Source organism: Balearica regulorum, chromosome 3 (genome assembly GCF_011004875.1).
Source record: "Balearica regulorum gibbericeps isolate bBalReg1 chromosome 3, bBalReg1.pri, whole genome shotgun sequence".
NCBI classification, from domain to species: Eukaryota; Metazoa; Chordata; class Aves; order Gruiformes; family Gruidae; genus Balearica; species Balearica regulorum.
In genome coordinates, this window is record NC_046186.1 from 84238054 (window position 1) to 84261888 (window position 23835).

At 38.6% G+C, this 23835-nt stretch overlaps 1 protein-coding gene across 7 annotated transcripts in view; it reads left to right on the forward strand.

Moving 5' to 3' along the window:
• The window catches only part of RYR2 (ryanodine receptor 2), a 429918-nt gene that overhangs the window by 202969 nt on the left and 203114 nt on the right, over positions 1 to 23835 (forward strand). For all 7 annotated transcript variants that reach the window (XM_075748765.1, XM_075748768.1, XM_075748767.1 and 4 more), the window contains 5 exons: positions 4215 to 4379; positions 5943 to 6064; positions 9820 to 10003; positions 10713 to 10848; positions 19742 to 19837. In XM_075748765.1, coding sequence (XP_075604880.1) covers positions 4215 to 4379; positions 5943 to 6064; positions 9820 to 10003; positions 10713 to 10848; positions 19742 to 19837 — 703 coding nt within the window. The remainder of the gene's footprint in view (positions 1 to 4214; positions 4380 to 5942; positions 6065 to 9819; positions 10004 to 10712; positions 10849 to 19741; positions 19838 to 23835) is intronic.

Consider the following 23835-nt stretch of genomic DNA (forward strand, 5'->3'; position numbering starts at 1 on the left):
CTTACATGTTAAAATTCTTTAAATAGCTCAGCAAAATAAAGAAACATGAAAGCTTAAACACATCACAAGCCAAACAGAACTCAGAAGATATGGATATTCTGGAGAGCTAACAGTGTCTTCATTTTTTTTTTTTCTGGGAATTGGGCTTTATGCTCTGGTTATTACATATTACCCTAGTAATTATCATTAAATGAGAATTATATTAGCCTTTCAAGAATCTGAAATTCAGAAAATTCATTTTTCTCTCTTGTAGTTTCGCTTCACTCAGTACGGGATGTCTGCAGATATCTACTATTTATTCCCCAAACATATGGCTTTATTATAGACTTGAGATTTTCTTTTTTCTGTCTTGCATTTGCTAAATATTGATTTATTTTTTTCTATAAAAATCATTACCTTATTATAACTTTTCCACTGAAATAAGGTAATTTTACTAATTTAAAAATGTTTACACATCCCATAAAAAGTCTGCTTTTCCTGTTCACAGTCTTTTCCAGTGGTCAGAAATAAATTTTAATAAAATTTTATGGCCTGTATTTTTGTGTCTTTACTTGTTTCTTAATAAAATTTCATAGAAAATATATTAATGTCAACTTAAAAAGCAGTCATGAGTTGGCTTCTTCCAGTCAGTGAGATCTGCTAGAATGTCAGTCCTGAAAGTGTGCCACAGAAGGTATAGGTTGGGTCAGATGACAAGAGATAAAGCTGAAAGGAAAAGCCTTAATTGTGGGAATCTGGTCTGGAATGTTATAAGGAATTCAACAGAACCATTGGAGTGAAATAACACATTTAAGGCGAGACTTCATAAAATTTAAGATAAAACTGTTTAAAATGCTTTCGCCGTTTAACCCACAAGAAATATGGGAAGATTGGCTTGTATTCTTGTATGCATGGAACAAAAAAATGTTTATAAAGAACACATCCTTCTGGAGACAATCTGGTGTATTGTACAATAAACCTGTTTGTTTCCAATGCATTCTTGTTGCCTCACTTTACTGAAGTGATTTACAGACTATTGCAAAACTCAATTGTTTCTATTTGCTCCAGTGTAATGACTGAAGATTTTTGATGTTTGTTTAGAAAAAATTGGTAGTCTAAGAATGGGCCTAGACTGCAAATAAAACTGAAGCTTTTCTTTGTAAATACGTTGTAGGAAGAATGAGCAGGTGGTTATGTAATGACAGGTCACGGTAAGAGTGTAGTGGGCTGGAAACTTGCATCACGTACTGTCCATAGCAATATGCAATTTTTAAATGGTGACACAGTGATTTCTGATGTGTTTCAGATCCTGATTGTCACTGATGAACTATTTTACAGTAGATAATGAGATTGGTTCCTTATATGTACTTTCTCAACCCTCTGCTGTTTATTGGCAGGAATCCAGCACTCCATTCAAATCTTCCGCTTTATAAAGGGGGAGATTAAACTTTATAAAGTTTGTGGTTCCTGTTTGCTCCCCAGAAAAGCTCCATGTCTTGAAGCTCCCAAATGAATGCTCTAGTGCCTGCTGCCCCCACACCTTCCCCTAGCTTTCCATTGCTCTCCTATACTCAATCCAACTTTTACTGTATGCTTTCCTGACTGTTATGTTTATTTTGCATCAAAGAGTTTAATTAAATGTGATTGAATTCACTCTGGGCTCTAAACCTACAGGCAGAGTTGCCAGTGTAGTTACATAGGTGAGGACAGAGATCTTGTTTGGCAAATTGTTGGCACTTCAGTTTTTATGCGAAGTAAATTTATCGTTAATTCTAATTGGAATGAAGATTTCAATGTCAAACCCCTTCATGTTTCTTTTATAGTCAGTAGATTTTAAAGAAAGTATGGAATAATATTTTAAATTAATAATCCCTCATGTTACTGACAGTGCTTTATGAGAAAATTTGTGAATTCATATATTCATATCTTAAGAAATTAGTTGCGAGGAGGAAGACTTGGAAAAAAAGAAAATCTCACAATGCAGAAGCACAGTATGTTCACACCAGTTCACACTATCTTCTAGTTATGAAGATAATTCAAAAGACTGGAGCTTGAAATCAGGCTGTCATTTCTTCATATGATAGAGCAGGACCTAATTTATTTTTTCCCGTATCATCATTTGTGTGCAATGTCCTATTATAAGTAGCTTTTCAGTTCCCAACCTGTTATTACATTCAGGTTATTTGTGCTAGCTTTCGAAAGAATTGAATACAACATTTAGAGAAATGATATGAACAAAATAATGAATTAATAATGAAGTAGAAGCACACAATAACACGGTAATTGACATCAGATGTATTAATAAATCAGTTATTACCATGTATCAATGGACAAGATTTTAATAAGAATTTCAGCACTTAAGGAATCAGGCATTGACAAGGTAGTGAAATTAACATCTGTATCCAGAAACAGTTTAATAATCTGAATTGATGAATATATTATATCTAGATGCTTAATGTTATGAAAAGTAACAATAAGAATGTCACCTGAGGTTTTTGGGTTTTTTTGTAAATTCTTCAAAATGTGTTCATAATTGTAGGGTGAAAATATAGTTTCATGTCATCTCCCTTTACCTAATAAATGCTTTTAAATATCCTTTAATAAATTAGAGATTGTTTTCTGTTCATTTCAAAAACCCAGTCTTTGTTGTATTTTACTGTGAAGCTGTCTCCCCAAATTTCAAGGCACGTGTGTATGGTGTAATCGTTCTCCCAGTCTTTCTTGGTTATAATAGATTAGAACATTTAGAAGTTTTTGTCTCATTATTAGTAACGTTACTGTGAGGAACTGAAGGAAGTGGCTTGTCCCCTACTGCTGATCAGGAGAAGCAGAGAAGGTTGAAGCTGTGTTTCGTTAAGGGGATCATCTTGCACCCTGACTATGTGGCCTAGAATAGGCCTGCAATTTGCACAGATGATTTTTCTGAACAGTGGTGAAAATTAAGCAGCTTCTTATCTGGGCACGTGCGAGCATCTGTAGAAGCAGAATACAGGAGTCAGTTACTGCACCAGTGAACCTGCCCACACTGCTGAAGCTGTGACAGGGAGAGCAAAACAGCGACTGCGGTGTTATAGTAGTCTCAGCTTCAACTGCAACAATTGTGATGCATTCCCTCTCCTCCCAGAAGAATGATGAATAGTTTCTATGTCAATAACTTGATCTCATGAATCAGAACTAAGGAGTCAAACTGATTTTGGTTACTCTCAGTGGAGGAGATTTTTGTCTAAAATGGAGCTAGTGGCGGCAGCCTCAGGAACAGGCAGATCCAACTTGCCGTGGAGAAGGTCGAAGTCCCCTGAGAAGTTTTGGGCATAATGACGTTAACATTCTTCTTATGATTAACGAGATATATACTTACCTTTGTGACGTGTTTTTCCATACTTTGGATTTAACAACTAGCGCAGACAGACAAGAGGTATATCAGTCGGTTGAACCATATGCTTTTGGAGAGATTAAATGGATGATCTGCCACAAGCCAGGAGGCATAGGCTGTCTGTCTTAAGCTGATGTCTGTGGGGAAGGAGTTCATTCTTAGAAGAGGTAGAGATTGGGGAGCACCTCAAATTACAAACTATAGTATTGTTTGGGATGCTAAATTTCCTCTCCTGAAACAACTGCTGTCTGTATGGGACACTGGCCGGACTTACGCACAGTCATGCCGTTCTTCTTTTACAGCATGTCGGCAGGCCAGGCACAAACGCATAGAAATGGATTTCTTTTCTCAGGGAACACTGAGCCCGTTGTCAGGCAGTAATGGGCAGTGACAGGTTAAAGGCCATCTCTCTCTGTGACGGTCAGAAATAAATTGTAGGGAGATGCTTATCTTTTCCAGGCTGAGGAAAAAAAAAATCTCCAAGAAAAAGCTTCTGAAGTTAATGTCTGGTTCAGCTAGGGGATTCAATGTATTGGGGTTTGTTTTGTAAGCTTTTATGTTTCAATAATGACAATATAATAACACCGTCAATGATCCGAGTTCTTTCCTAGGCAGGTGAAATGAATACGCCTGGCTTTCCTACTATAATAAGCTAGATTTTTGTGTGTACAGGGTCTCTCTTCATCTTTTCCCTAAACGTTTAACTAGAAGTTACACTTTGCCACTTTTTAATCATTTCATTAAAGAAAGATCTCAAATATTCATTTAGGTCCTGTTCTGGACAATTGCCTAGTAGTTAATATTTTATGCAATATTTAATATTTTATGCTTATTGTCCTTGTATATTTTTTTTCTTCTTCAGGAAAAGTTGGACATAGGGACAAGAAAAGAAGTAGATGGAATGGGAGCACCTGAAATAAAATACGGGGATTCAATATGCTTCATACAACACGTAGATACGGGCTTATGGCTCACGTACCAGTCTGCTGATGCAAAGTCTGTAAGAATGGGTTCTGTCCAGCGGAAGGTAAGACTGTAAAGAGGAATGCATTTCATTCAGTCACAGTCTGACAGGGCGAGGAAGGGGGAATGAAAATGAAGGGAACTACAGGAGGCAGCTAATTTCTGGCATTCAAATATTTTAAGCATGTCTTTGTTTCATTGTGAAACTTTTTTTTTTTTGGTCAGCTATTGGAAAGTTGCGTGATGTACTGGATTCTTAAACCAAAAGCCAAACCAAGTGCATGTGCTAGGCTATACACATTAACCCACAGACACTGATAAATCTGGATATACTTGATGTCAAACTAAAATATTAGTAATAGCCTGTAGAATATGCTAAAATTCCTTTCTTTAACGTGCTGTAGTTTGTATTGAGGAGGCTTTTAGTACAGTCTTTTCTTTCCACGTTGTAAGTGTATTACCTTTTGGACTGGAATGTTCAAGTCTTGAGCCCTGAGGGGTTGTTTCTCTTAAAGAATACCCATGGCCAAGCAGAATGCAAGCTCAGCATAATAAAGTAGGAAAAAGATTCTTTGAAAACTTAACACATCTTCTAGTAGCTACATTTGTGTTAGTGTTTATTGTAAATGTATAACTTTGCAGGAAATTATTTCTCTTCAAGGAAAAAATGTTTTAGCCTTCTTTTAAAAATAAAATACATTAGAATAAGATGTTTATCCACACTGTAGTGTTTTCTGTGGCTGTTTTACATGCCAGAACTACAAAGCTAGAGCAACATGTGGTATACTTGGAAGGTCATGCCTTATAGTTATTTTATTTATATGTATATATGCGCACATACACACATATATGTATACATTTTTTCTGTATCATATATGTGTATATATCCACACATACACATATATTCTATAAATATTTCATATAAAATAAGATATATTTAGGAAACAGTGTTTATATACATGTAAAATTGTAATGATTAAAATACTAATATAATTAATAGTTATAATAATTGTAGTAAATAATTCTAAAATATTTCAAAATAAGATACATTATTGAATAATTTAGTAATGTAAGTATAAAAATAGTTTGTGTATGGAAAAAAAAATCTAAAATAGTTTAAAATATTTACGTAGATTGGATTGAATACCTTCAGAGCCATGATAACAAAGCAGGAAAAACTAAGCTATTGGTAGTGACTCAAGGCATAGTCAGAAAAAACTAGTAACATCCTTGGAAATCAGGACCAGTAAAGAATACCTGTTTTGACCTTGTCTGTACTTGAGGGATCTGTTGCTGTGTAAGGGAACTACTTTTAAGGTCTACGAAAAGCAACAACAAACAAAAACCCATAGGCTTTTGAATTTTATTTTTTAAAAATTAAGTATATTGTTTACAGAAGTTGTGGCTTTGAGGTTATTATGGCACTGAACCTGCTGGCTCAGTACAAGTGTGTCCTTGGACATGAGGAAGTAAAACATGGGATTATCTGGTTTTAATTAAATTCTTTTTTTTTTTTTTTATGTGACTTCAGCATTTCCTAGCCTGCCTTACTATGTGAATTTTCAAACTTCTTATATGTGAATAATGTTTCATTTTGCAGTGACTGCTTTTTATTTTTGTATTGCAGGCAATAATGCACCATGAAGGTCACATGGATGATGGTTTAACATTGTCCAGATCTCAGAATGAAGAGTCCCGTACAGCACGTGTCATCCGTAGTACAGTCTTCCTTTTCAATAGATTTATAAGGTGTGCTTTTGAAATGACAAATCCCTTTTTTTTCCTGTTCTATTTTATTCAAAGTGGCCATTAACACAACAGTGAACAATTTAGCCCTCAGAAAAAAAACCAGATTAATACTTTTCAAACCAGACTTTATGCCAATTCTTTGTGTGTTATCAGCAGAGATGTACCTTGAGAGGTATCGGTCAGTTTCTTTCCTCTATCTTCTAATATTACTTTGTTGTTCAACCTTGATTTGAATGCATAAACATACTGAAAATGCAAACCAACTATAAAAGAGAAACTTTTTCCTTGCCAAAATTTGCTGTAAGTCAGTCATGTGGTACATCATTTAGCTCTTTCTTTTCTAAATATGGCTTTTAAAACTGCTTTTCCTTGAAAAACCTGGAAAAAGGAGATAACTGTGTAACTACAAAGTTGTACAAGATGCAAATATACTGGAGAAGTTCATAGTCTCAAGAAAATTTTTTTTCTTAAAAGTGTGAAATTACACCTTCTTTCTGTCCTTCCCTTACACTTTCCTTATTTTTTCCCTTTTAATGCTTCTTCTTTCTTTAATATTTTGCAACATATAAAATGTTTTTTAATAGTATTTAGCCATTTAAAATTACTGGCAGATTTATGCAACTGGCATTTATCTTCCTACTCCAAATGTCCTTCTAAATAACACTGATAAAAGGCTAATTCTCAAATGTTTGTGACTTCAGTAATTGATGAAAGGCCGCTCTCGTCAGTGTAGCTGGCATTAGAAAAAGGAAGATATGCAATAAGACTATATGGAATGATAAGAATTTAATAGGAACTCATTTGTCACAAGAGAAGACAACATGGGACATGGTGACCTGAAGCAACCGTGTCCTAAATCAGTGCACAGCCAAAGACATAGAGATGTCAATTTGTTGAAAAACCTTTACCTAGATACTTAAATAAAGGCAGAGAAATACGCCAGTCAGGAGAATTGCATACTGTATGACATTTAAAATACAAAACAAATGCAAGCCCTAGGTCACTTTGTAAATAATACATTTTCTTAGAAGCTTTTAAGAGGGACCTTAACAGGCTTGAGAGATGGGCCTGTGCAAATCTCATGAAGTTCAGCAAGGCCAAGTGCAAGGTCCTGCACATGGGTCAGAGCAACCCTAAGCACAGATACAGGCTGGGCGGAGAATGCATTGAGAGCAGCCCTGAGGAGAAAGACTTGGGGGTGTTGGTGCACAAGAAGCTCAACATGAGCGAGCAATGTGCGCTTGCAGTCCAAAAAGCCAACTGTATCCTGGGCTGCATCAAAAGAGGTGTGACCAGCAGGTCGAGGGAGGGGATTCTGCCCCTCTGCTCCACTCTTGTGAGACTCCACCTGGGGTACTGTGTCCAACATAAGAAGGACATGAAGCTGTTGGAGCGAGTCCAGAGGAGGGCCAGAAAGATGATTGAAGGGCTGGAGCACCTCTCCTATGAAGACAGGATGAGAGAGTTGGGGCTGTTCAGCCTGGAGAAGAGAAGGCTCCGGGGAGACCTTCTAGCAGCCTTCCAGTACCTGAAGGGGCCTACAGGAAAGCTGGAGAGAAACTGTTTACAAGGGCATGGAGTGACAGGACAAGGGGTAATGGCTTTAAGCTGAAGGAGGGTAGATTTAGATTAGATATTAGGAAGAACTTCTTCCCTGTGAGGGTGGTGAGGCACTGGACCAGGTTGCCCAGAGCAGCTGTGTCTGCCCCCTCCCTGGCAGTGTTCAAGGCCAGGTTGGATGGGGCTTTGGGCAACTTGGTCTAATGGAGGGTGTCCCTGCCCACAGCAGGGTGGTTGGAACTAGATGATCTTTAAGGTCCCTTCCAACCCAAACCATTCTGTGATTCCAAGAATGCCATAAAAGATAAAGACAGAGAAAGGCAATTTAATGATAAGGTTTCACAAATCAAGGTACTGCTAAATTACAGTGGAAATTTTTGCAGAGTGCACAGGGAGTCCAAGGTAGTGTTTAACAATTTAGTTTTGGCATGATGTTACTCCAAGTAGAAAAAGCTGAATTGGAGAGGATCAAAATTATTCTTGTATGTGTCCCAGTTCTTTCCATGAAGTCAGTAGAAAAATTGCACCTCAGAACACATGGTCACAGTAAAAAGTAAGTTTTAAAGACAACTTTTTTAGTTATCTTTTGGAACCATTGTGTTATTTATTCTAAGAGATTGTTATTCAGCAGCAAACATTCCTACTGAATTCATAATGTTTCCTAACTTTATAATTTTTCCAGTCCTAGCTCACCATTTGAGATGAAAGTACAGAGTGACATGCCAGTTAAAAAACAAATACTTATCAGTGTTGTCTTAATCCAGCAAAAAGCACAGCATGGAGCAGAAACCCCATTTCGTGGCCTGGAGAGGAATCTTGGGAGTGAGCAGGGCACTGTGCAGCTTGGGAGAGAGGATTGGCGAGGCCGGTTGTGGCTCAGATTGCCGGGGACCTTTGGTGCCTGTAGTGAAAGGAAAGAGGGAGATGAGCATGGGGCTGGGAGGGTGTCTGTGGGGACATGGTGGGCTCCTCCACCAGCTGCAGCTCGATGGCCTTTAGATCAGCACAAGTAGAGCTCCAGTGAAAACAAAAAGGACCTCTTTGCTACATTAGCTGGGTTTTACTCAAAAATATGGTAGCAAAACCCCCCTTTTTACAATGGCAGAATTGAGAAAAAAGTATTCTCAAAAACAAGTCAAAAAAATTCTCAAAAAATATTCTCTTTGAGTCAAAAGAGAAATAATGAGGGTCAAATAAGCCCCCTCCTCCCACTCTCCCACAGTGCATGCAAAACTGGGTGGGCCTTTCCCTTCCGGGCTGCTCCCCTCCCAGCACTTCGGGGCCCTGGCTGGGTCCTGCAGAGTTTCAAGATCCTCCAGATCTTTCCCTCGTCCCTGAGGATGGGCACTAATGTTTGCAGGCCTTCAGAACCCTGTGTTCGCAGCCCTGCCCACCACCGCCTTCCGGAGGGAGCCAGGGAGGTGCAAGGAAAGCCGTCACCTTCCACTGTGCTGCATGGTGCTGGTGAGGTCTTCGCTGCAACAGCTGCATTTCAAGAAAGATAGGTTTAAATGGAAGAGGAAGGTATATCAGGGGTCTGGAAAGCACAGCGCTGAGGTGCTGGATTATGGGGTTTGTTGGGGATTCAGGTAAGCAAGGGGCAGGTGCAACACAGATGAGAACAGTCTGCCCTTCGCTTCTAGGAGACGATGCTCACAGACTACAGAAAGGCTGAGCTTGAATTGTGTATCAGGGAAACAGAAAGGCTAATGAAGTGCCGGGACAGTGTGTGGAAGACCTGCATCTTCCAGCACTGAAGATGGCTTAAGAACAGGTTAGAAATATGCTCGAGAGCCTGTATGGACTCGCTGGGCCCTCTTCGGCACTTCTTTGACTTCTGTCCATTCCAGCCTCATGATGCTTTGAACGGGTTTACAGTAACTTCTCTTCATGTTTAGTCTGCCTCTGATACTGCTAAATGGGTAGGTAGAATATTAAAAATGTGTTTTCTGGATTTCAAAAAAAATAAAGAGAAACAACATTTTTGATACTTCCAGTTTATGTTTACGAAGGGAGGGATGGATCATTAAGTGGAGAATGGCGCTGACATAAATAATTTTTGAGAAGTTATGTAGCTGTCAGAAAATGAATTCAGCTTTGGCATCTAAACAAACTTTGCTTTTAAAGCAATAAAAGGTTTAAATGATAAAATAAATTAATTTCCAATACTCAGGGAACTTTGCATCTTCTTGTAGGGGCCTTGATGCTCTCAGCAAGAAAGTGAAGTCTTCCACTGTCGATTTGCCTATCGAGTCAGTCAGCCTGAGCCTTCAGGACTTGATTGGCTACTTTCACCCCCCTGATGAACATTTGGAGCATGAAGACAAACAAAACAGGCTCCGAGCACTGAAGAATCGCCAGAACCTCTTCCAGGAAGAGGTACTTCTCTCAGTTTTGCTCCTAATTTTCCACCGTGTTGTTTGCAAGCATTCTTTTGCAGTGTCTGTAGCGTTGATGTCTAATCTGGAGTATGTTTGCAGTGACTTTTTTTTGTCCTGTAAGAGTAACACTATTTGTTATGTTTATAATCTCTTTAGAACTGTTGATTTTCCTGTATATTTAAAGAAATACATTTAAGGCCTCACTTCCTTTTTTAAAAAAAACCCAGATATTAATATGACCTTGTGCCCTGAATTCTAACCATAATTTACTCCTTACCTGTGAATTAGTTTCTTCTGTTACAGTTTAATCGCTTGATGCAGAAGGATTTTTTTTAATAAGCATGCTTTAAATATTTTGTTTAATATTGCCTGTTATTTCTCTGGTAGTGATAGTTGCCTATACTTAGTCAGAGGCCTAAATGCCTTCCAGAATAGAAACTTGCCTAAAATTATGTCTGGAATACGATTTATTTTTTGTATTATTTTGACCATCTTAAGTGGTAAATTTTTATTATCAAAGTCAAAGAAAACTTTTCGATACGGATGGCCTGTTTGACTCCGCTTGTCTGACTTCCATGTATATATTCTTGTGCATTGCATATCCTGCCTTTCATGTTTTGGTTTCTTAAATTTCTGAAAATCTTATGTGTTTGCACCTAAACAATACTTTTTTTTTTCTCTGACAATCTGAGCCTTTCCATTTTTAGGGTATGATCAACCTTGTTCTTGAATGTATTGATCGCTTGAATGTATACAGCAGTGCAGCTCATTTTGCAGACGTAGCTGGGAAGGAAGCTGGAGAGGCATGGAAATCTATTCTGAATTCTTTGTATGAATTATTAGGTAAGACATGTTATGGGTTATTTGGATTGTTTTAGCCCAAAATAATACTCAGATGAAAGGAAACATGTACCTGTTTTAGTATAGAAGAGTTTCCTCTGTGTAGAAATTTAGGATACAAATTAAGCAAGATTTCTGCATTTCCAGGTCCTTTCATGTCCTTAAGAATAAAATACACTGAAAACACTCAAATAATGTGATTTTTCTAATAATATTTATTATGATAAATAATGTTTCTGACTTCAATTAAATGATTGATTGCTTTTTCAAATCATCGTATTGCTGATGTATCTTGTATACTGCCCAAAAATCTGTAAACAAAATATATGTGAATATGTCATTCCTGTGTTAAGGATCCATGACATGATGGTCAGTTTTGTAGAAGTCTATGGTTTTTCGCGCATCTGGCTGCAGAATGTAGCATAAACCTCAAGCTTCTATAACCAAGACCCCTCTTATTAGTCTGTAATGACCAGTGACCCCAGCATTATACTAGGATACAGCGTGCCATGGAAAGGTACACTCTTTGGATACAGTATATCCTGAAGGTCTTGTCCACCTGCAGTCACTGAAAACCTCATAATACCTTCTGTAGGTATCTACGTGTTAGTGGTATCCTGGTCAAACTTCTATTTAGGTGTAGCCTTTAATCACCTGAATTGTTGCTCATCAGTTTGAATTGCATATGTTATTTATGTTTACTATGACTCATTATATAGGGTTATTGATACACTACTATAGCTGCCTGCATATTCACTCCTGCTGAGTTGTTAATTGCCTACAAAAGGAAACTTTACTGTCTAGGAGACCATTTTGTCAGTTCCTCGCACCTCTGTCATCAGGTTTTCTCAGTGCCATAAGTAAGCCTAAATAATAACGTTAACATTCACCTTAAGTGACTGAGGACAGTCCTGTGTCCCTGTCATTAAGCAGTTCTTTGTGCAGGCTGCGCACGTGTGCCTATGCTGCTTTCTTTCAGTAGCACCACACCTGCTTGCCTTTAAACTTGCATGTGTTTTTGCAAAAGCTTGAGTTTAGACGAAGTCCTCCTGCAGGATTATTATTTTACTTTCCAGAAAGACATAAAGCATTTTATGTATCATTCATACTAAATCTCACTCCTGAAAAATCTGGTATTGAAAAGGTATACAAGCAATGGTATGTTATACGTCAATTCCATTCAAAACGCCACAACTGAATATTGAGTTTGTAAAATAAAGTGAGTCAAGCGGTTAGGAAGTGCCAAGATGTATGTAGTGTGTATAGTTTTAATTGGCTCTTTTGTGGGCGTGCATTGTGAAACATGATCACATACTAGTTTTTCTATAGGACCCATTCCTTCTTTAGTGGTCATTCGTTGTTGGTACTTCAAATAGTTTTGTCTTTCTTTGCTACTCAGTGTGTGGCACTGAACCTTATTTATTGTGAGCCTTTTAATTCATGTTTGGAAAACAAAGCTATTATCTTGCAGTTCTTTTGTGCCATTTATGATTAGTAATCTGAATAATTAGAACTACTAATAAGTGTTCTGTTGGAAACTTCTGTAATAAGGCAAACAGAAGGTATTATCTCCCGTTCACTTGGAGGAACAGATACAGAGAGAAATTTAGATAAAAAGACTCTACCAATGCTAGTTCCCAAATTAAGAGCTGTGGGATCTGACCTTTTTTTCCGGAATATTTAGCAGTATTTCATGTGTGAAAGCTTGCATTCCTCCAGTTCCAAAGGCACAGAAAATGAAATTTTAATGGCATGCTTCACTTCACATGAATTGTCTTTACTATGCAACAGCAAAGTGAGGCAACTGCGGCTGGAGTTCCGCATATAGTACTGTTACAAAGCTTTTTCATAGTCAGAGTACGTTCATCATCATGTGCTACTGAAGAAGAAAATGATCTTGGGGGGAAAAAAAGGATATCCAGCATATGGTGCACAGCCTTTGATAAAACCAACGGGGTGCTTCTGTCTGGCCCACTACCTTTTCTGTCACAGGAAATAGAAGATGACACAGTAAACATCATTAAGACAACCAGAAGCCCTCTCCCCTGATCTCTCAGAGCAAAGAAAGAGCTAGCTGAACAGCGGCTGCTGTCACCTAACCACAAGCTGTTAGGGTAAAAGGTGGTTCCTGTGGCTGTGATTCTGGTTGAGGAGTTGCTGAGATCTACCACCTCTATGTGGTTGAAGATTGTAGCATGATGCAAACGCACAGGTTGCAAGAGTGACCGCAAGTGGCATTTCCTAACATTAGATTGGTAGATTTTATGAACACTATAAGGTAATTTAAAAGTTTTTGGTTTTGATTTTGATGGGTTTTGTAGTTGTAAGCTAAACACACCCTCTATTCACCTCTCTCCAGTTCTGTAACTTGCAGCACAGTGACGAGCGAGTGAGTCAGCATGTAGGTCAAAAACAAGACTGAAACTTAGATCAGTCAGACATCAGACTGATTTCAGCTAAGAGTAATTTGTGACGATGATACACTGTTGTCCTTTGTATTGTAATTCTATATGAAGAACTCTTTCAGAGGTAGATGGGAGTTTTTGCCCATTGATTTATGTTATTTGATGATTGAGAAATTTTACGACTTGACAACATGAATTATATTGTAGGTTCTTGAGTGGAGTGTCCAGATCCTTTCACTCTTTTTTTCTCATGTACTATGTTTTTCAAATTGATATAGGCCTTTCTCATGTTTGTTTGCATGTTACAGCTCCATTCTTCGCTTATCTTTGCCAATGTCTTCTTTAAGAACTCTATGGGCTTCTGTAGAAAATGAAGAAAATATTTCTTGCTGTTTTTACTATACTTCAACATAACAAAACAACCCCATGGCTATCTTCATGCTTGCAAGCAACCAGATTGTTTAGTCTGAATTTTTTCAAGGTAGCTCAACCATTGGCAGGCAGAAAGGGTAGCAAGTTTTGTCTTTAACAGTTAAAATTTGGAAAAGATGCATGAAACTAAACTAAGCTTTCGCAGTGAAAATGACACTAAATCTTAGTGTGAGCTTCTATCACAGCAGTACTACTGTTAAGTTTTTACTCCCTCTGCTTCTCTCTTTACTGAATGCCTGTATGAATGCTTGAAAATGTGACATTGTGTAATGTGATTTTGGGGGATGTCTGCTTGTCTGACCCTGAGATAAAAAGATCATCTAGAAGGAACATTAGTAAAAATTTTACATCTTTATCTTTCAGTTGATATGTGCCCACTAAGTAAAGTGAATCAGCTTTAGATTTTTCCTTTTTTTTTTTTTAAAAAAAAGGTGATTATTTCATGTATACTAATGGTAGTTATTTGATTTATTAAGAGTAAATTAAAGAAATTATTGCAGAAATTATGAACTTTTAAACGTATCTAGACTGGGTCCAGAGAGTTAATGTCTTGATGAAATAAACTGACGACCTTTTAGTGTAGATGATGGAGTATAAAAGTCTGTGGCTGGGTTATTCGTAGATGTAAGGGAGGGTTGAAGTTTTTGTGACAGTTTAGTTTGTTTTGTCTCTTGTTACATTAAGCACAGATCAGCCTGGAGTAAGTAGTGGCTTGATTGCTGAATCATTTCTCTTAAGTCTGAAATTTGTGCTTGACAAGGCCAGAAAATTCCTTCTCAATGAGTCTACTTGTCCTGTACCAAGCGTTGTTTCCATGGACTTGTAGTGAGAAGAACGCACAAGCTTTTGTTGACTTCCCAGTCTCCATGCCCCTCCTGTCCCCTTATGTTTCTTTCCTAGCTGCATTATGTTCTGGCAGCTGATGCTTAAGAAGCCTGGCTTTGATCTGGCTATAATGAATTTGTACGTTGCTCTGTTTTGAATAATTCTGGACCTGTACAGTAATTGCATGGATGACAAATGGATGTTGCTTGCTCAGTCTTGCTTCAGCAAACAGTACTTAGTTTTTTGAGTCTACTTTTATTTATGTGCAAACTGTGATGCCAGACTTCATGGCTTTTGTCACATCACTGACATTGTGATATATTTCACTGTGACAAGAATGGAGGCATTTACAGACTTTGAATTGAGACTGGATACTATCGCTTATAAAAATCGTAGCATCAAAGAATGGTTGAGGTCACAAGGAACCTTTAAAGATCATCTAGTCCAACCACCCTTGTCATAAAAAATTCCTTCCTTATATTAATTCTAAATCTACCCTCTTTCAATTTAAAATGTTTGCCTTATGTCTACTAAGGCATCTGTCCTTACTCTATTACAAATACATACAATGAGTCTGAACTTGTATTTGATCATTCTGTATCACCAAAGAGTACGCAGGAGTATATCATAGAATGGTTTGAGTTGGAAGGGATCTTAAAGATCATTGAGTTCCAACTCCCCTGCCATGGGCAAGGACACCCTCCACTAGACCACGTTGCCCAAAGCCCCATCCAACCTGGTCTTGAACACTGCCAGGGAGGGGGCAGCCACAACCTCTCTGGGCAACCTGTTCCAGTACCTCACCACCCTCACAGGGAAGAATTTCTTCCGAATATCTAATTTAAATCTACCCTCCTTCAGCTTAAAGCCATTACCCCTTGTCCTGTCACTCCATGCCCTTGCAAACAGTTCCTCTCGAGCTTTCCTGTAGGCCCCTTCAGGTACTGGAAGGCCGCAATTAGATCTCCCCGGAGCCACCTTTTCTCCAGGCTGAACAACCCCAACTCTCTCAGCCTGTCCTCGTAGGAGAGGTGCTCCAGCCCTCAGATCAGCTTCGTGGCCCTCCTCTGGACTCACTCCAACAGCTCCATGTCTCTCCTGTACTGGGGCCCCCAGAGCTGGACACAGTACTCCAGGTGGGGTCTCACAAGAGTGGAGTAGAGGGGCAGGATCACCTCCCTCGACCTACTGGTCACACTTCTTTAGATGCAGCCCAGGACACGGTTGGCTTTCTGGGCTGCAAGCGCACACTGCCGGCTCATGTTGAGCTTCTCATCAATCAACACCCCCAAGTCCTTCTCCTCAGGGCTGCTTTCAATCCATTCCTCACCCAGCCTATAGTCATGCTTGGGATTGCGCTGACCGACGTGCAGGACGTTGCACTTCGCCTTGTTGAACTTCATGCGGTTCACATGGGCCCACCTCTCCAGCCTATCAGGGTCCCTCTGGATGGCATCCCTTCCCTCTAGCATGTCAATGGCACCACTCAGCTTGGTGTTGTTAGCAAATTTGCTGAGGGTGCACTTGATCCCATTGTCCATGTCACTGACAAAGACATTAAACATGCCGGTCCCAGTACCGACCCCTGAGGAACACCATTTGTCACTGTTCTCCACTTGGACATTGAGCTGTAGACCACAATTCTTTGAGTGTGACCATCCAGCCAATTCCTTACCCACCGAGTGGTCCATCCATCAAATCCATGTCTCTCCAATTTAGAGACAAGGATGTCATGCGGGACAGTGTCAAATGCCTTGCACAAGTCCAGGTAGATGACATCAGTTGCCCTTCCCTTACCCACCAATGCTGTAACCCCATCATAAAAGGTCATCAAGTTTGTCAGGCACAATTTGCCCTTAGCGAAGCTGTGTTGGCTGTCACCAATTACCTCCTTATTTTCCATGTGCCTGAGCATAGTCTCCAGGAGGGTCTGCTCCATAATCTTGCCAGGCACAGAGGTGAGACTGACTGGCCTGTAGATTTCCCTGGGTCTTCCTTTTTTCCCCTTTTAAAAATGGGGGTTATGTTTTCCCTTTTCCAGTCAGTGGGAACTTCGCTGGATTGCCAGGACTTCTCAAATATGATGGCCACTTCATCTGCCAGTTCCCTCAAGACCCGTGGATGCAACTCATCAGGTCCCATGGTCTTGTGCACCTTCAGGTTCCTTAGATATTCTCGAACCTGATCTTCTCCTACAGTGGGCGGTTCTGCATTCTCCCAGTCCCTGTCTTCTGTGACCTGGGCAGTGTGGATCAAGGATTTGCCACTGAAGACTGAGGCAAATAAGTCATTGAGTACCTCAGCCTTCTCCATATCCTGGGTAACCAGGTCACCCATTTCATTGCGGAGGGGAGCCACATTTTCCCTTGTCCTCCTTTTCTCACTAACATATCTATAGAAGCTTTTCTTGTTGTCCTTGACATCCCTGGCCAGACTAATTTCTATCAGGGCTTTGGCTTTCCTAACCTGCTCCCTGGCTGCTTGGACAGTTTCTCTGTATTCCTCCCAGGCTACCTGCCCTTGCTTCCACCCTCTGTAGGCTACCTTTTTTTGTTTGACTTTGCCCAGGAGCTCCTTGTTCATCCACGGGAGCCTCTTGGTGTTTTTGCTTGACTTCCTCTTTGTTGGGATGCATCACTCCTGAGCTTGGAGGAGGTGATCCTTGAACACTAAACAGCTTGCTTGGGCCCTCTTCCTGCCAGGGCTTTGTCCCATGGTATTCTACCAGGCAGATCCCTGAAGAGGCCAAAGTCTGCTCTGCTGAAGTCCAGGGTAGTGAGCTTGCTGCATGCCCTCCTTGCTGCCCTGAGGATCCCGAACTGCACCATTTCATGGTCACTGCAGCCAAGGCTGCCCTTGAGCTTGACATCCCCACTAGGACCTCCTTGTTGATGAGAATAAGGTCCAGCAAGGCACCTCTCCTCGTGGGCTCCTCTGTCACTTGGAGGAGAAAGTTGTCATCGACACATTCCAGGAACTTCCTGGATTGCTTATGCTCAGCTGTGTTGTCCCTCCAGCAGATGTTAGGGTGGCTGAAGTTCCCCATAAGGACCAGGGCTTGTGAGCGTGAGGCTGCTCCTATCTGCCTATAGGGACTTCATCTGCTCCGACCCCCCCGGTCAGGTGGCCTGTAGCAGACCCCCACTATGATGTCCCCTGCCCCAGCCCTCCCTTTAATCCTGACCCATAGGCTCTCGGTGGGCTCCTCACCCATCCCCAGGTGGAGCTTCCATGCACTCCAGCTGGTCATTGACATAGAGGGCGATGCCCCCTCCTCACCTGCCCTGCCTGTCCTTCCTAAAGAGCCTGTACGCTTCCATCCCAACACTCCAGTCACAGGAGCTGTCCCACCACGTCTCTGTAATGCCAATAATGTCATAGCCTTGCAGGCACCCACATGTCTCCAGCTCCTCTTGTTTATTCCCCATGCTCCGTGCATTCGCGCAGAGGCATTTCAGTTGTGCCCCTGATGAGGCTGACTTATTGGCTGGGGTGGCTGGAATGTAATATGTAATGATGTGACTTTAATGTCTGACTGACTACATCCTGGTTTTGTTTTTATTTCTTTAAAACTGGATGCTAGTCTTGTTCAGAGTAGTGGGCAAGAAAAGAAGCAACTGTTGGACATTATTTTTTGTTTTCAGTGTTAAGTGGCTGTGTGCCTCATTTAATGCACAGCTTTAACTGCTGAATATTAGCCTTTCACAAACTTCTGCTGAGCTGCATTTATGAAACCATCTGTGTCTTATTACTGTTAACGAAGTTAAATTTATTGATGTCGTGTTAAGCAATGAAGTATTACTGCCTTCATTTTATATTTGTACCTGAAGCACAGTGAGATTATGTGGCTTGCATATAATCAATAAAAAAAGTCACTTAACAGAAATAAGTGTTCCTTAGTTCTAACCTGTGTCGTTTAACAAGATGCTCCTCCTCTTAGGATTCCCAAGTATTTTCAAATAACTATAGTAATGATTAATTAACTATGTAAGATTTCAGTGTATAGAATTTTTTTATCGTATAATACAGCAAGAGAAAGGTGGCTTTTTTTGTTTGTTTTGCTTGTTAGGGGTTGAGTTTTGTTTGTTTGGTGGTGGGATTTTTTTGGCTATGAAGCAATTGGATTGTGGTCACTTTCCTCGTGATACACAACTGTCAGTGCAGTGACTTGTTTGCAACTAAATCTAAGTTTGCTTTTCACCTTTGGAGATATAGTTTCATATCATGTTGATGTCATAAGTTTGTAAGTTTAACCTTTTATAAATGAAACAGTATAAAACCACACTTGCAATATAATGTAGTGAATTTCTACAGCAATAGAACGTATATTTTAAGAGGTTATTGCCTCTTAGCAGGAGCAATGGTCTCTGCTGCTGAAAATAGCTATAGAATTTTCAGGTTAAAATAATTTATTGGCAGAATTGGAAAACAATCTTAGGAAAAGCGGTCTGCACTGTTCTACACACCAAACTGAAATGTTAGTACCTCACTTTTTTTTTTTTTTTTTTTTTTTTTTTGAGTAGAACAGATGCTTCTCTGAGAGCTCATGTGTATGCACGTCCATGCAAACACATGTATTCCAGGACAGGGCAGGCTTGTGGGTGCCCACAGTGTTCTGAGAGATTTCTAGTCAGTTATACCCACCGAGTCAGTGCATGCATTCCGTCTGCTGCAATCTTCAGCTTGAAGCATGAGGCTCAAACACTTTCAAACCAGTTACTTCCTCCCTACAGCCCTGTCAGTATGACAAACAGTTCCTGACATTTATCTTCTTTTAGTTGCTATTATTCTTCAACAAAGGTATGGTATCTGTGCAAAATAATTTGCGTTCATTGCCTATGTTGTTGGCTTCACATTCTGCTCTTCCAATATTTCCTGTCATTACAAGAATACTATTTTACAGAAATTTTATTTCTACAGTAGGAGCTGACTGCTGTGGTGTCGATACTGGCTACTTCATGTAGAGCATTTTGCAGGGATTATTGAGATGATTATAAAACCAAAATAATTTAAATATCTTAAAGGCCAATTTGATACCAAGAGTAATTTTTATGCTTTAATCTAACCATCACTCACATTATTTCAATTTAAATCAAGAACATCAATAATTAAAGATTAAGGATGTATCTTACTGGATCCTTCCTAGAAGGATAAGACAGGGATTATTTTAGTTTAAATGGACTAATAATTGTAATTTCTTTTTAAAATTTTTTTCCTCTCTCTTTTTCCAATAGCGGCTCTGATTCGAGGGAATCGTAAAAACTGTGCTCAATTTTCTGGATCTCTTGATTGGTTGATCAGCAGATTAGAAAGATTGGAAGCCTCCTCTGGTATGGTTTTCCACATTTTAACTTCATTATTTGACCAATTTTATCTTCTTTAAAATTGGCTATATACTTGTTCAGTTTTATTATCATGAAGTTCTTCCTATGAGAAAGTAAATTATATTAATAAAGTGAGTTTTATATTTGTAACATTTTTGAATTTTGATTTTGGTTGTAGTTCTGCCTTAAGTTCTGGCAGTCTTTCCTTTTTCTTGACCAGTTGGTTGTAATGTAATCTTTTAATTCAGGCAAACAAACCATTTGGTGAAACAGTTGTTCTCCAGTTTCAGTTGTATTAAGTTGCTTTCTCTCTGTAACTAGAAGTGAAGAGAGAAATAGAGAAATATAAGTAATACAAATTGGAGAAGTTGTACATGTAATGCTCAGTAATGTTAACATATGGAATAATAATGTAATAAAACCAGTTTTGGTTTGAGATATTTCAACTGTTTTATATAGGTCATTAATATAATCTAGAAGCATATTTTTTTTGTCATTATACAAATCTTAAGTTGCAATACTAGGAGAAACCACTAAATGTTCATAGGAAATGTATTTGGAATATATGTTCTAGTACAGAAGTTGAAAAAATTCTATGTTATAAGTCAATAATGAGTAAAAAGTAGTCCAGCGGGGAGAAGAATAGTAAGCAACAGAGAAGCTAACCACAGTTTCGTAATGCTTGTGCTACCAGAGACAATCTCAATTACAATAGTTTGTTTCATTTTATTAAATGCATGCTAATGTTAATGGATTTCTAATTTATATTTTTCATTGTAATTTGACTTTAAAAACATTGCGGTATAAATATTTGTGATGCTCAGAATTGTAGTCCAACAAATTTAATAGAAGCTCTTATATTAAATGTAATAACGGTTTTTACTGTAATGTTAGATAGAGACTTCTCTTAACCTGTCTCTTTTATTGCCTGGTTCTAGCTACTGTAATTGATATCCCTTGTCTGATATTATTTGATCTTCTGTTTCTAGTTCATGTTTATCTTTTCATAGTGAGTGTAGGTATCAATTTAGATTTCAAGAGCTAACTATTAATAGCACACAGAAGGTATTTTGAATCCACTGCAGGAAGAGCAACAGATTTGAACAGTATTTAATGTGGAGTGATTTCTGTGTTTTAAAATTTTATTGCCTGTTTTTTCATCTCCCTGTAGTTCATGTGTGCTTTGCTTTGTCATTACTGTTAATACAAAATATTGTCAAATGTCAGCGGTAGGAGTTTTCGCCCTCTTGGAGCCCAGGGTGAACTGCCATGGCCTTATTGGCAAGATCTGCAGTGGGTAACTGCAGTTGCACAGAGCAGTTATACATTGATGCTTCTCCTCTTGGAAGTTTTTTCCTTTGTCAACTCTTGGAGCAAGCAGAGGTTAGAAGTCAGTTATTCTTCTCTTGGGGTGGAGGCTGGTATAGAGACTTTGAGGCATTTGCCCATGTAAGCCCCTCTAAGCCAGCAATGTTTCATAGAAGTATTTTTGCAGCATTTTGTTTCATGTTTTTGCTGCAGAACTATGGCTTTAGGGTGGTGCACTGGTGTCTAGTTAGAGGTTTGCTGATCATCCTGTCACCGTAGCTAGTATATTAGCTGTAGAGATCCTAACCAAATAGATGTCATAACCGAACATTCATGTTGGTTTACATTATTGTTAGGGAAACCTGCTCTGCAGATGCCATGATCTTTTTGCTTTCATGAACATTGGAGTAACAGAGAATTTAAACTGAAACAAGCATTTAAAAATTGGCAAAATCGCAGGCTAGATCTTTCCTCCACTACAGTCCACCTTTGGTGTGAGGGCACTTGTCTAAGGAGAATGTTCTCATGATTATGCAGTTGCAGGGGATTTGACTGAAAGCTTCTTAAGTTCGATGTATTTCCCCAGTTACTCAAGGTTATATTATTTCCTAAAAGACCTGACTTTACATCTAAAACTCTCAGGGCTAGGATTTTCAAAAATAATTGAAAACTTTGCACTCAGCTTTTGGAGATTCAATATGAAATTTGTTACAACAGCTCTGAAAATGCTGTATTACATGGTTTCTGTTCCGTATGTAATTTTAGAAATTAATCTCAAAGTAAAAATAAGGCTTGAAAATCAAAACCTAAATGTTTATGATATTATAGCAAGGTATGAGATGAATTCTGTAGACTGCAAAGTAATCTGATGTTGTAGTTGTACTGCATAATGAACCTCATGACATGCTGCAAAAATTCTGAAGGTACTAGTATTTGCAGTGGTTGTTTGTCCTGAGTTTTCTTCTAGGAACCAGGCCACTTGAACTCCTTCACCATATGTTCTGGTAACATAACTTCCATATTGCCTCCAAAATTGATTGTATAATTAAGACTTTTTCAGTTTTTGAGGGAGTCAGTTATATGAGATGCTAATTATGCTGTGCTTTAGTTATCTTGAGAGGCACAGTAGGTTTAGCTTTTAGTATGTAAATGTGTTTTTGTGATTTTATGTGGTATGCTTGCTTGCCAGATTTTAAGCTTTATATGGCTTGAATGAGGTGAGGATATTCACTGTTTTAATCTACAGTGGTAGATCTACAATAGGGAGAAATACTAGATTATATTACAAGTTTTAAATAAGAATACCTGTCTGTATATATTCACCTAAAATAATTAATTCATTTTCTAAGGTAGAGTGTTTGTGAGGAAGAAACACCACGCTCTGTCAATCACACCAAAATTAAGTTCACCTTCAACATTGAAGCTGTTAGCTAAATCTCCCGTAGGCGTTGCCTTGAATGTGTTGTGATAAAGATTTGATGCTATAAACTATTATTAATAAAATTCCTATTTTTGCTTTTTTCTTATCCTCAAACTAAAAAGGTTATGCAAACAGAATAAATGCATTAAATATATAAACAGCAATTGTGAGTTGATTGTACAAATCAGATTAGAAATTGGTTCAGTTCCTGATCTTCGCTGAAGCAAAAAAGAAAAGGAAGATTTGTTCAAGTATAGATGTAGTATAAAGAGTAGACCATGTTAGAAGTGAGATACCACAGGAGCTGAGTGAATAATGCAATACAAATGCTTCAGATGTCTCTTCAATGCATAAATTAAGATTAGATGAGTTTTTTGCTCTGAAATATATTGCAGATGGGATTAACTAGTCCTCCTAAAATTTTAAAGGCATTAAAACATAGGTAATAAAAAAATAGGATAGAGCAAGTTAGTTGCTTTACTGCCTTGAGCAACCCCAATGAAATTAGAATGGGTCCACTTGTCTTTAATGTAGACAATCTAAAAGTGGATCAGTCCGAGCAGACATTGTGCCTTCATATGAGATTTTTTTCTGAAATAGAAGGAATTTCCCTTAGAAGAAAATGTGTTTGATAATTAGCATTCAGGTGCTGCAGTAATTGAAGAAGTTGCTTTGGCAGCTGGGTTGAATTGATAACATTCATTTATTATTGGATATTTACATCTTCAAAGTATTTTTACTTCTATTATTGAAAACAGAACGTTAAGACTAGAAAATGAACCCTGAATTTTAAGACAAAATTAAGATTATGACACAAATCTGAAAATTCCAAGGTTATGGTTACCACACATTGTGTGGTATCATTTCATATTGGATTACTGTTTGCATTGTTAAAAGTGTGTTTCAGTGCTACAATGAGAGGTGTTAAACTTTAAAGTACCAAGTTTTGAATGTAGTGATTTCCCTGCATTACCAGATCACTGTGGCACACAATAAAGTTGTTGATCTTGTTACAGATTACCCCTCTAGATCAGGGATCTTTTTGTAACACTTTTCTTACCTCCCTAGATACTTTTATCATATACTTCATAAATTTCATATATGATTCATATATCCTATACTTCAAGTGACCCCTGCCTGTCTAGTTGGCAGGCTGGGTGGATTGTGCTCCTGCTGTGTTGCTGCAGGGCATCTACTCCTTTATCTTGCTCTCATGACTTCTAGGTTTTTAACCTTTTTATCAATGTTGTTACTGTCAATATTGGAAGTGTGCATT